Below are 13,506 nucleotides of genomic sequence, written 5' to 3'. Positions count from 1 at the left end.
TCAGAGCAGGTCTGGCAAAATGAGACCCGGAGGTTTTGGCTCCACACAGTTGATCCAGAAATTTGCACAGCTTGCGTGGTATTGGTGCCCTCCGTACGCCAGCTTAAAGTTATCCGTTTCCGAATTAAAGGCCTAAAATAACAAGAATTGAAACAAGTGTGACAGTCTCATCTACTCCAGGATCTGGAAACTAGAGTGGAAAACGGATACTGCCCCAGAATGGCACAGCACAGTAGGACCCCCTCACTCTGAACAGACCCCCAGTAAACAATACTTTATTTTAGTCTGCAAAGTGTTTGCGGGTGGAGAAAAGCCCCATCACACCTGATGCATACTTTGCCCGTTACCCCCTGCGTTAAGGGAGCCATCTGCTAGCACGCTGTCCGAGCTGACACCTGGCAACTCACTCACCTGGTTTCATGCATCTTCTACTTCTGCTACGTGCCCGTGCAAGATAAGCGCTTGTTCTGCCAGTAGAGAGCTACTGTGTTTATTTCACAGGGTCAAATTCGGCTGCGATTTAGGCAGGTGCAATTCTCGGTATTAGTGTTATTTCAGGTTGAATTTGGTCTAACTTGCTTCTGTTAATTGAACCTGCTTTTCATTAGGAGCTTCTGAACAGAGCGTGCGAAGCCACGAACAAGCTTAAAACATCTCGATGTTTGTTGCTAGGAGATACTTCGCAGTGTTTCACAGCTACCTATTTAAAAAATATTCTAACCCTGCTCCCCACACCCTGGATTTCCTGCAGAGATTTCTAAAAATGCCATTGTCTACTACATATAGCCAAAAGTCAGTATTTGTAGCAAAAAAAACCCCCAAAACCTTACAGTTCCCCCCCTTCTGCGACAGACACACAGGCAGCTACGAACTCAGAAACTCACTGCAGTGAATTTTCTACCACACAACAGAAGTAGCACAGAACCAGAAAGCTATTCACAAGGTACAAGCATGCAGACGAGACAAAGGGGAGGCTCTAGAGCATGTTAGTTGATCGGATCAAGTGTTACGGTCACAAAAAATGACTAGAAGAAAGGGATTCATGATTGGTACAATTGAGAATGACAGCTGAAGGCCAGTTAGCAGTTCAGCCTTCCACACTCAACTAAGAATGGTTCTATAAGGAATATGGTTTTTACAGATTCATACTTTTCTAGGAAGCTCTTCCACAGGTTTCTCTTCTTTCTGAAATAATGTTGAAACCAAAAAGTCAGCAAACCTGCCGATATATGTTAATGTGTTGGCATTACTCTGTACACATCCTGGGATTCCCTCCCAGCTCTGCTAATTGCAATAGTCCCCTCCTGGTGATCCTCAGAGATGCATTTCATAAAGAAAAGTCATTAACAGCTTTTTATTTTTTATAAAATATATACACTTTGTAAGTCTCAGTATCCCAGTTTCTTCCCCATTATGAACAATTTAACTCCTTAACCCTTTATCCACAAATGTGTCATACCCAAAGCCCAATGAATGTAGGACATTGACTATTTGAGTCCCATCTGTAGATCAGATTTTGCCTTTGCCACATCCAGTTACAAATTATAGCCATGAGATTTTTTTAAATACACCCAAAGGCGTAAATGAAAATCCAAACTGTAAATTAAAAATAAGTTTAGCAGTAGATGCCTTTATCCTTACTTTACTTCTTGAATCCACGTTTAGGAGGCACACTCCGCAGGCGAGATCTTGGGCATTTTTAATCCCTGGGCGCAGCATACATGAAGAGAAATCCAGTGAGTTTTCATCTGGCTAAAGAAACAAGACAATAAAATTTAGGCATTTTCAGTGACTGAAGAAGTTTCAGACATCAAGATAAAAATTATCGAACTGGTTGCTCCCAAGAGCCGTGGTATCACACCGGCAACACAGCAGGGATGACATATTACATTTTCTCATAGACTGATGCGTGATTTAATCAAAGCCATTAGTATGTATTTGCATCCTGCTATGCAATCTCCATCAGCATTACTTTATAACACTCAAGCCCTTGAAAAAGGGTTAGACTACAAAGGAAAGAATTCTTAAGTTCCCCGTTCCCACATCAAAAGGGGAAGAAACTTCTGAGGAAAGAGCCCAGGCGGCGGCTGCGACATTTCAACTGCGGCGTATTAAGAACTGGCGGAAGATAAACAGTGGTATGTAACAACTATTTGTGCAGCTGCAGGGAGACGAGACACGGGCCAGCACAGCTTTCACTAGTTAGCATTTGAAGTGGTGTCTGTATCGGTGTTTATTGTCCGGAATTCCGTATTATCGCCTGATCCAAAAAGGACAGTTGTTATTCTTTCTGAAGGTTTTTCCGCAGCGAGAATATGGCACAGCAGTGCAAAACGGGATATTAAGGTTAACCAAAGCATAGAAGAATTAAAGTCACCAGCCATACACAAGCTCGGGTTAAAGAGAGGCAAAGGTTGGGAGAATAAGCCTGGAAATAAGTAATAAATGAATATAATCGCTTTTCCGCTACACAATCTTACAGTTCAGCCACAAGATAAAAGATAATTTAAAACTTTGCATAAGGTATAAAACCGTTGAAGTTTTGCTTGAAGATAGCAGTGCAAATAAAAACAATGACTAGAAATGCATAAAGCTTAAAAAAACAGTGTGATCCTAGAACACGTGTACTCTTAATCCACACTCTAGGTATGCCGATCACGGTCCCCTGCTGAATGGCTGGAGAATAATTGGAATCCTGAAAAAAAACACCCTTTAATCTTTAAGCAGATCAATCAAATTAATAAAGGCACGCTAATATTTGTTTACCAAATGCATGAGTGAAGCGAATGAGAAGGTCATCCTGTAATTTGCAGTGAAAAACCACAAGGCTGTGCATAAAATTACCTTGTAACAAAATCCTTTAAAAGATAAAATTAACCTTTCCAAGCACATGCCTCTGAGCTAGAATACTTCTCTCTACTTCATTGGCACTTCTGCATCATTTGGGATCCGTGGCTGCAACACCAGGGGAAGAAGGTTTGGGTTCCACACCTTCCAGTGACCCAGGTGGAGCAGAGAAGCAGAAAGGGATGGGTTTGAGAGCTACAGGAGTCCCTGTCTCCTCGATAAGGTCAGAGGTACTGTGTGTGTAGGAGAAGTTGCTATTTGCAGCTCTCAATATGTTTAAAATTTATCTGGACCACTGCAGCTCAGAGAACATGTGGTCAAGCTTTGGAGTTTAAGTAATCCCTGTAATCTTGCAAGGAAAAGCACTTTAAGAACTAAATTTTAATCCACTTGCTTAAATCAGGACAGGATCCTGATAGCTTTTTAGATTGCTACTATCAACAACGCCAGAGTTCAAACAGATGAATCCCCACCTATCAACTTCATCTGCCGAGCAGTAAAATACTGGAAGTATAAATTTTGTATCATGACAAGCTTTGTGCAACACAGGACATCACCAAAAATACCTGCCTGCCACCGCTGCTCGTGCTGGAGAGGTTTAAAATGTGTAAGGGGTGTGTGAAAAGGGACTGATCATCTGTAACACCTGTTTTGCAGGGAATGATGGTGCACCGAGGGTGGCTTGTTCAAGCAGAGACCGGTACTCTGGGCCTGACTTATAAAAGAGCATTTACTGGGGAGCAAAAAACTTGAATGGCCATAGTTGCATTGGAAGAAGGAAACCAGAAGCTAAAACCTTCAGTGAAAACATAAGCATGGTAATGATCTGCTTATCGATGCTTGATGCGATGTGCTGATACTGAGAGATAAAGACTCCTTCGGTATATACTGAGTTAAAGGGATCCATTATGCAAGACTATATCAAGCACCTACAGACAGATGATTCCCTACAAATATGAGTTTTACTGTGGTTAAAGACAGAAATTTTACACATCGCATTTCCTGCAACATACACACACAAAAAAGTGGAAAGTATTTAGTGGCAAGGTGATGTTATTTTTCCTTCTAATTGTGTGTACTCTGTACCTGGCCCCAGTGTGCCCCTCTTTTTCCCAGTTCCTCTGCAGACCCTTCCCACGGGATGCTCCTTCTCTTAAAGGCCACCCCTCAGACAGCCCCTCACCATCTCTCCCTGGAACACTCGCCCAGTTACGTAGAAAGCTCTCAAGCTCCTACCAGACTGTCTGAGAGCAATGGAGCTGTTTCTGGCAGTTCTGTTCAGAGGAGGAAAAGCTATTTAGTCTGTAGCAGGAACCAAAACAAACTCCGGCATTTCCAAATGCAGATAGAAAGGAAAACGGCTTAGTTATTCTTGTGTTGCTACACTGTGTGCTCCTGTATTGTGAGCATTAAAACTGATGGCAGGGACATCACAAAGACACGATATGTCCACGCTATTCCGGCTTCATAAAATGGCTTACTTAAATTTTAGTAAATTTCCCGTATTGGAGAGGTCCACAGACACACAGGATATTATCTAAATCATTGAGACACTAAGTAATGTAACATCATGTTTGCACATAAATAACAGTTTTCTTACAGGGAGCTTTAAACTGGGTATCAAGAATAAGCACGTTGCCATTTTGCAAGAGAAAAATACAAACTGTAAAGTTAGGACACCCCGTGAAATCTTTTTACATGTAATTGCGACTTATTTTTGGTCTTACCGTTAAAGCAGCGAGTGACATGAAGCTTATTAGGTTGTTCCACACTTTATCAATATCCTTGAGCAGCTGCTGGAGCTTCTCGCTACAAACAGCGGTCGCTTTGATACCCAGTTCAACTCTCTTTGTTACTCTGTAGACTTCAACAACCCCTGTTGATGGAAAACACAGCGGAGGATTGGAGAGAATTCACTGCAAGCACAGGTTCCTGAAACCTTAACTCAGAAATAGCACAAAATGGGCACAGCACACGAAAGGCAGTCACGGGCGGGTATTTCAAAGTAGTAGTTACATTTATTTAGCAGAAGAGTTGTTCATTATTTTGGTACAGGCAAAGATTAAGCTAAAAAATACCATTCTGAAAAGAGTGATTATATATTGCTGCTTCTCAGAGGAGAACTTTCAGTATAAGAGAGACGGTAAATTAAAACATACCTAGTAAATATTCCATGCCTTGAGCAGACTGGATAACTTCAGTGCAAACGGATGAACTACTTATTCCATTTAAGGTATCATTTGCTTTCTTTATGACCTGGTGGAAGTGAATTTCATAAAATTATGGTGTTACCTACCATAACATAATTGTTACGAACAAGATTGTCCCCAACAGAAACTATTATACAAAAGAGGAGGCAAATTAAATAAGAAATAATTGCCATATTCCATCACACGTTTTTATACATTCATGCTGTCACTGTAAGTAGATCAGGAATAAAATATGAACGTTTAAAACCTTAAAGTATTGCCCCAAATATTTTCATTACCAAAATAATAGTTTTAAGAGTATGCATGCGTTGCTATCTAGTTTAATAATTGCGTTCACAGTTTTGCCTGTCTAATACTCAAATGCAAAGAAGAAATTTTAAGGAAAATTGATCTCTGTGAGACATCTGATACCCATTACCAGAACATTAACGGCCCCTCCGCACAGCACATTAAACAAGCCCATTTCTCAAAAAGCGCGGGAGAGCCAGCTGGTATCAATACCCCGAACAACAGATCTTACTGGGCCCCCGAAACACAGGAACACCCCATTAACTAGTTAACTTGAAAATTTAGGCAAAAGCCAAACTAATCAGAAATGACAGGGAGATTAGTACAGCATCTTAAATTGAGGAGGTAACGCTTCTGCTGCGTGACGGCTTTTGGTTTAAAAACCGTAATCCACCGGGGCTGATTCACACCCTTCCTGTGCCTGTATGGTCTCAGACACTGAGCGAGGCGGTACCCACGGGACGGAGGAAGAGGTTTTGGAGGAGACTACACACTTACTTGCAGGGCGCTCTCCAAGCATCTCTGCCACTCATACGCATACCTCTCACTTTCCTATTTGAAAGAAAAGGACAGTCTGAATCTTGTTCCTACACTCATTTCCCTCTCTCCTATCACAACAGACAAACAGTAAACAGGCATTTTAAGAGACTACGTGCAGATTAGCTATGTAAACTTTTAACATACCTATTCCTAATTTTTCCCCCCGTTCTTTAAATATTCTCTTTGCACCTGAACTCTGAAATTTGATTTCTGGGAGTCAGAACTAGTTTCAAAAGGAAGGACATACATGAACGGGTAAAAAGTTTGCGTTGCACATACCAACTCCTGACACATTTGTTACAGGTTTGCTGCTCTAGAAATGGGGATTAGCAGAATTTAATCTGAGTCCTTTCACCATCTATTCTGAAGATGAACAAGAGAAATAACTGCCACACAGCCAAAAAAGTTAAGCCATTTTTCCAAAAGCCAATGGTCTCGGTGCCAAAGCTGGGATTAGATTTAAGTCGTAACTAATTTCCAGTTACAAGCTTAGACTGCAAGGTCAAGTGATTCTGAGTGACTTTCAGACAACAGCATTTTTTTCCCACTTCACAAAACTTTAAAGACAGGAGAGAAGACACCTCCTTTATGAGCAGTCTCCCATCAAAACATCTAACCTTACCCAGATGCCATCTCAGAATCATACCCGAATTTCAAATAGCTGTAGTCCCAAAGACTTGGGATACCCTCGATACCCCGCTGATGACAGTCGTTGCCGAGTCACTTGTATTCCAGACACTTCCTTACCTCAACTTCCCCAGTCAAGTCTTTGTATTTGTCTCTGATGACAGGCAAAGCCGGCTTCTCGCTCAGAGTATTCGAACGATCTCTAAATGGCTGTTCCAAAACTGGTAAAGGTGAAGAGCGACTTATTTCTCGGTCACCTAGGCTTAAGCTCCTTTTATGAGACCCTAAAAAGTCAGGATACAAACAAGTTAGTCTTTTACTTATAAAGGCATGGGCTATTTAAAATGAATAAAGTAGTAGCAAGGGATGCACTACTACTCCAGAAGAACAAAGCCTTCCATTTACTCAGTGACTGGAGCAAGTTTCCCCAGTTCCTCAATCCTTACAATTTTTTGGCAGAATTTTTTTTTTCTTCTAGAAAGAGACCTGCTCCAAATGCAACAGCAATCAATGAGAAGATTCAGCTTGTTTCCAGTAGTCTTTGGAACAATCCCCATTGGCTAATTTATAATTTGATTAGAAAAATTAGTCTTTGATAAGCACGTGCATTATGGGCTTCCTCCAGCCTGAGCAGGCTTACCTTGAACAGACAAGTCAAAGGTAGCCAGCTCACTCTTGATCATTTCTTCACTAGATTTCACCTTGCCTTGGGAAGTTGCCACCAAGAAGTCAAACTTGCTGATTTTTGGCTTTTCACTTTGGAATTCTCCGAAGTCATCTGTGGACTCTCTTTGCAGTTCAGAAGAGACGCCACTAGCAAGGAAATCTGCCTCTTGATTTGTGTCAGCTGCGGCTGCTGCATCCTGCGCTTCTGATGAAGGTCTTGCAAAATCACCAAAGTCTCCGATGTCATCGTCACTTGGACGGCTGGGTATTGGTCCGGAGTCTTTAAAGTTTGCAAAAGCTGCAAAGGAAACATCCTGTAAAGCATCTTCGCTAGAAAAGGTTGTCACTTTGGAAACTGTTGTCATGGTAATGTTTTCTGAACTGCCAAACAAGGTCTCCTTCTTCTGAAGAACACAAGTAGCCGCAGAGGATCCACTTCCTGAAGACTGGACAAAGGAGGAGAGCTTCTTGCCCTGATGAATGTCTTCTTTGTCAGACCAGTCATAGCTTGCCAGGCTGCTGACTGCAGACCCACTGTTGTAGCTTCCAAATGGGGCACATTTTAAGTCATCTATATCTGAGAAAAACAAACCCCTGCAATTAGAAGCTGAAGCTCAAACGTAAATCTCTGTACAGTGTATAAAAACAATGGCAACTTGCTAAAAATCTTAAAGGACACACAGCTAGAAGTCTTAAAGTCTGCAAGGACACACAGTGAATTGTTGTTTCAACAAGGCTTAAGACTAGAGTTTGCAGAAAAACAACCTGAAAAATACCTCAGTGTTTGATACAGAAATCTCTCTATTTAATAAATGTAAGCCTTGACCTTTGAACATTATCTTATATTTTAAGCTGAAAGTCACCATCCCGTTATGGGTAGTGAAGAAACGCTAAAAAAAGAATAAAAATAAATGTTTCTAGAGAGTACAGACTGCACAGATCACCAGTTCAGTTTTCTGATGCTGGCTGCAGAATCCACAATCAAAATGTAAACATCAGCAACTCAAACATCGCATTATTTCATCTTATCAAAACCAACCACACAGAAGACTAGGCTAACTTTTCCATTCCCTCCGATAAAGTATTAATACACTTTAATTTCATATTCATGCTTTGATACAAATAACGGGTAAAAACGTGCTGCAAGAATTTTTAAGAAACAGAAATCCCGTTTAAGCTTATCACAGTTCCTGCAGTGCCGCACGGCCGACTCTTCAAACTCACAGGTTCCAGGAACGACACAAACATTTGCGAAGATCGTGGTTTAGCTTTTACAAACTATTTATTCAGCTAAATATAGAGAAAATCCAATTATTGTGCAGAAAGCTCCAAACGTTTATACTCACCTGGCAATTATATGGGCCAATAGGTTCTTCTCACTGCCATGAGCAGGTATGAGATACAGCCCGGGTGCTTACGTTAGAGCCAGCAAAGGCGCCGGCAGAGGGACCGGGGTCTGCCGGGCTTTGTCCGCTACTCATTCAACTGATCTTTCACGTTTAGACTGAGATTGATCCACAGCGAAGGCACAGAGAGCCAGAGGCTGGGTAGTTTTCATTAAAGCATTAAAAAAAAAAAAAAAAAAAAAAAAACCCCCCCCCACACAATTTGGCATTTTTTTTTCCGCATTAAGTCAATATGTCTATCTCTTTGAGGAAAAATGTTGCAGTTTGTTCTCTGTGAAAGAAAACCTGGTACTATTTTCACTGAGGAAAAAAAAAAAAAAAAAAAAAAGCCCTGCTACACTACATTTGGCATTTGTTTTCCAGCATTAACAATTGTCAGTTTGGATCAGACATTCAGCCGCTGCTCAGTGCCCAGGGTCAAACGGTCTCGAGGTAAAGCAAACCCGAACCAGAAAATATATTCTCTGAGCATCATTTTAGCCGAGAACTCTTCTGATAAACATCATGGCCTTAACTGGCTAGCACGCGGTAGCAGCAACTTGGGTTTCATAGAGCCCGGGTGGGAACAAGCTGACTTTCCAGCTGCTCTCTTTATTCAATCCAGCCAAACCAGCCCGAGGATTAAGCCATTTTCACAGAACATTTCTGCCTTCGTTTATTCATTTTACTGGAAGGGGAGAGCACGCTATGCTTTAGGCTGCTTTCCAGGCATGACCCACATACATCGCTAATTAAAAAGCCCAACAAATATACAATATAAGGATGGAGTTTGATGGCTGCCGCAATAAAAGGCCCTTCGCAAGGGGCCAGCGAGGCACGGTGCGCCATCCACCTGATCTCCCTACGGGACTGGCTTCCTGCAGCTGCTGTGTTTGCACATGACAGCATCTCGGGAACAAACCTTAGCGCCTTGCCTATAGACAGCGAGATTTCAAAGTGCCATTCCAATATTAAACTTGTAGAGCGAGCAGTTTACAGAAGGGTAAACAGACGAGAGATGAAATCACCTGCTCTGGGCAAACCTGAACAGAAAGAAGGCTCCGAGGTGAAAAGGAGCTGACTTGCAAGGGATCGGCAATTTATCACAAGAAGCCACACCTTGTGCTCTCAAACACACGGTTTTGTTTAAAGAAGTTAAATGAAAGCTTTGCTAGCATTAAAGAGTGCCAGAATAACCTCCAAAATGTTAGCCAGCTGTAATTAATCCTGGGATCTTGAAAATACCACAGTGTACTAGGCAGCCTCTTCCCCCCCCCCCAGTTTGTGTTCACTCCAAAACCCAGCAAAGATTTAAGCATCGCTATTGTTTCGGTCTTCACCAGGAAATGAAAAGAAAGAGTGATGATCCTACTGTGAAGCTCTGCACAATCTATTGTGAAGAATTTCTTTGATAACTGGTAAGAGTTTGAACTGGAAAACGCATCCGAAAGGACGGGGTCGGTGTATCCCTCCGGATGGGATGCCGGCTCAGGGACAGGCAGGACCAGCCGCAGGCTTCGGTGGGAAGCCTGAACCGCAGTCAATAGGTCACGGCAGGGGAGGCAGAACAATGTTTTAATTATTCACTGACTAAGATTCAAGATTCTCCACGTGAATTCACGCAGACATGAAACCCATCCACATCGGTGTAAGAGCTGGGATGAAAGGTAATAGTTCAATTCTATACATATTACTTATTTGGATAGTTACGAAAGGATTACTCTGGCGAATCAACTTTCCTAAGAGTATTATACTACTGGAAAAATACCGTCTTCCGAGACAAAGTGTTTACGGCTAAAGCAGTCCTAAAACAATTTATTGACAAGCGTGAAAAATACGAACGTATGTGTAACTATCCGTAATCTAAGGTAAATTATCTTTTATAAGAATTTTTATTCTATTGCAAAAAAAACCCGACGTTTTGCTGTGCCATGCACTGCACTTCATAGACTCATTTGCCACAAGTTCAATGTTGTTTAGCACAGAGGAAGTAAAATCATAACCTTTGCCATAGCTACAGCACAACTAAAGGCTTATCGGAGCTCTGAGCACATTTGCTGCATAATGAAAAGAGGAGTTTTCCTCCCGACAGGTAGCAGAGCAACTCGCCACGGACTAATAAGCAAAGAAACAGTTTACACGTGAAAAGCACTTCTTGGTTGACCCTAGAGAGCTCTTTGTGATGTGGGTATCTTTATTATTGGCAAAAAGATTGTTTTATTAAGCAGTGTTAAGAACTGCTCCTCCAACAGCCTTTTTCTTAAAGACCACAAATACATTTAAGGAATAAAAACGCTGTAGTTAAAATGCTGGAGTTCCAGCCTCTGCTGTAATAAAAGCTTTCTTTTGCTGGTACGGCAATTCAAAATTTAAAAAGATGCAGGTGTATCAGTAATATGTTTTTCAAAGCAAGAGATGATTAAGTGGAAAAAAAAAAAAAGAATGACTTCTAACTAAGCATCACACTTAGCAAAGGCGGGTGCCATGGAGCTACCGCCATTTCCTCCTCAGGAAACTTTTAGTAAGAACAGAATCTGAACCAACGAGAAGCATCATCAAATTTTACCAAAAAAAATGAGCAAAGACTATATCCATTCAAAATTCTATAGAAGTTATTTGTTTTGAGGATATGCAATCTTTTTTTGTAAGGTTAAAAGTGATTCCTTAGTTACCATTTTTTGGAGAATATACAGCAAATTCCCTATCGAAGCAGGAAAAAAAATCTGAAATTGATCATGCGTTCGGAATCCTGTAATCCGACCACAAGAGATATATCAACAGATTTCAGTGAAATACAACATCATAAAACAGTATTCCTTTGTAACCTCAGTAGCAATTCTGTGGTGTTTTTCAGAAACAACACCACAGTTCTGTTATAACTTTTTCTATATAAAACTATATTCTTAGTTTTGTTATAAAAATCCAAAAGCTCTTACTTGCAATCGAGTTAAAGCCACGTGTCATTAGCACCGCCAGCTCTGCGCTGGTGAGACCCCGAAACACACCCCGGGTTGAACACACTGGATATAAATTCTCAGGTTGCTTAAAGATGGGGGCAGGGTGGGATGGCTGCGTGTGTGTCTGTAAAAATCAACGTCAGATCTATTCCAATATCACGTAACTGCATTTTTTTTCCCCTTAAAAATATTTTCTAGTGAACTCAGAATGGAAAAAGCGATCTTCACAGTGTCATGCTGGAGCGCAGTAAGTTTCCGAAAGCTTTAGAAACCAAACCCAATTTGTATTTCTTCCAAAGCAAAAGGTTTGCAATATTTACTGTTTACTTCCCAGCTATTCCGAACTACCCAACCCATCATCCAACCTGCCTGCTCATCGCCGGAGGAAGGCTACAGCTATACACGCCAGCCACGAGCTGCTGGAGAGAGGCAGAGCAATAGCTGCCAAGGAACGTCCAGAATACTGACACAGGATGAAATACAGTTAAAACACTGTTTCCCGATGTTATCTCATCTACAGAAAAACTTGACATCCTTCATTTGAGCCAACTATAACAATTTATTTCAACTATCAAGGATTAAATTATGGCTGGAGGCAATTTACAAGCTGGAGCCTTCAATGTCAACAGTTTAATCATTTAAGGAAAAGCCTTGACAGCCTTAGTGATATTCTAAAGAAAACCGAAGAAGACAATTCAGAAGATTATAAGATATTTAGTGATTTTTACCAACATAGGAGACTTTCAAGTCTTTATATTTCATTTTATGTTAAATTGTGATGAATAAGTATAACTCGTGTCATTTTTTCATTGTTAGGGTGATGCAGATGGTAGGTAGTTCTCTTCCCAGCAAAACAGCATCAACGCACCGAAAGCGGAGCTCTTCACTGGGAGCATCACCGGCAGCCAGAGCACAGAGCTCAGACGGGACCGGGAGAGGCATCACCTCCTTACCACCCCTGTGGGGCTTCACCTGACAAAGGCGGAGAGCGAACTGGAAGAACACGGAGGGTTGTTTGTTCTGCTGCTATCTGTGTCATGCCTATCAGCCATCGGAAAAATTCAAAGCCCATTTCTCAGGTGGTGAAATCTGGAACAGCGTTAACGATAAGGGAGTTACTCCAATTTACTTTCGCGAAAGAATGGCAGTATCGAGCACCGCCAAGGTGGAAACCATCAGGAATGCTGACTGTAAGATAAATTAAAATGAAGGAAAAAAGGAGAGGAAAGCCTTCAAAACCTTGTGGAATTAAAGAATTTGCTAATTATTTTTTAATTTTCACGCCAAACACCGTTTCACAGCAGAATAAAGACCCCCTGAGCTTGCACTTGAAGTGGAGAGAGGGCTGAGCTCAGCCCCGCAGGAGCCCGCGGCAGCTGCCCCATCTCTGCGCCCTTTGCCTCGGCATGGACGGCGCTCGGAAAACACGCACGCGCCCTCCCCTCTTACAGGTCTTCACAGGATAAACAAGTGTTGTTAACCTCTTCCATTTGCAGAATTACACTAAATGAGAGCAAGTGAGTGAATTTGACTGTCAAGTCTGGACAAAAATGTAATAAAGTACAGAGTCATGAACATTACTCTCGCTCCTCCAGGTATGATTAACTGAACAAATACTAATAGCATGAGCCCTGCAGAATTATGTCTCTGGTTTATGCTCAAGCTTTCAGTTTAAAAAGCTTTAGGGCTAGGCATAACCTACTGGTTCTCCAGAATGAAAGAGGCGTGTTGTTGGGTTTTTTTTTCTTTTTCTTTTTTTTTTCTTTTAAAGTCTCTCAAGATTGGTATAAAGACAACAAAACATATTCTGGTTTCTGGTCTGGTTTTTGCTCATGTAGCAAGGAACAATAAAACCTCCGTTTGCGCTGGCATAACGCTTTAACTTTATTCCACATCTCAATTATTTTTAGCTTTTTACTTTGTCTGCCAATTTGACATTAATCCCAAACTGTTAGTGGCCCACGATTTGGAGGAATTCAAAGTGAC

At 41.4% G+C, this 13,506-nt stretch overlaps 1 protein-coding gene across 1 annotated transcript in view; it reads right to left on the bottom strand.

The window, feature by feature from the left end:
- Nucleotides 1-13,506, bottom strand: part of SYNRG (synergin, gamma) — a 35,814-nt gene continuing 22,308 nt past the window's right edge. Inside the window, 8 exon segments of the mRNA XM_009881460.1 lie at nt 1-132; nt 1,150-1,185; nt 1,642-1,752; nt 4,575-4,723; nt 5,007-5,103; nt 5,844-5,897; nt 6,633-6,796; nt 7,153-7,755. Of these exon segments, the coding sequence (XP_009879762.1) occupies nt 1-132; nt 1,150-1,185; nt 1,642-1,752; nt 4,575-4,723; nt 5,007-5,103; nt 5,844-5,897; nt 6,633-6,796; nt 7,153-7,755 (1,346 nt within the window).

Source organism: Charadrius vociferus, unplaced genomic scaffold (assembly GCF_000708025.1).
Source record: "Charadrius vociferus isolate BGI_N301 unplaced genomic scaffold, ASM70802v2 scaffold323, whole genome shotgun sequence".
NCBI lineage: Eukaryota > Metazoa > Chordata > Aves > Charadriiformes > Charadriidae > Charadrius > Charadrius vociferus.
This window is presented reverse-complemented; position numbering and strand designations above follow the sequence as displayed.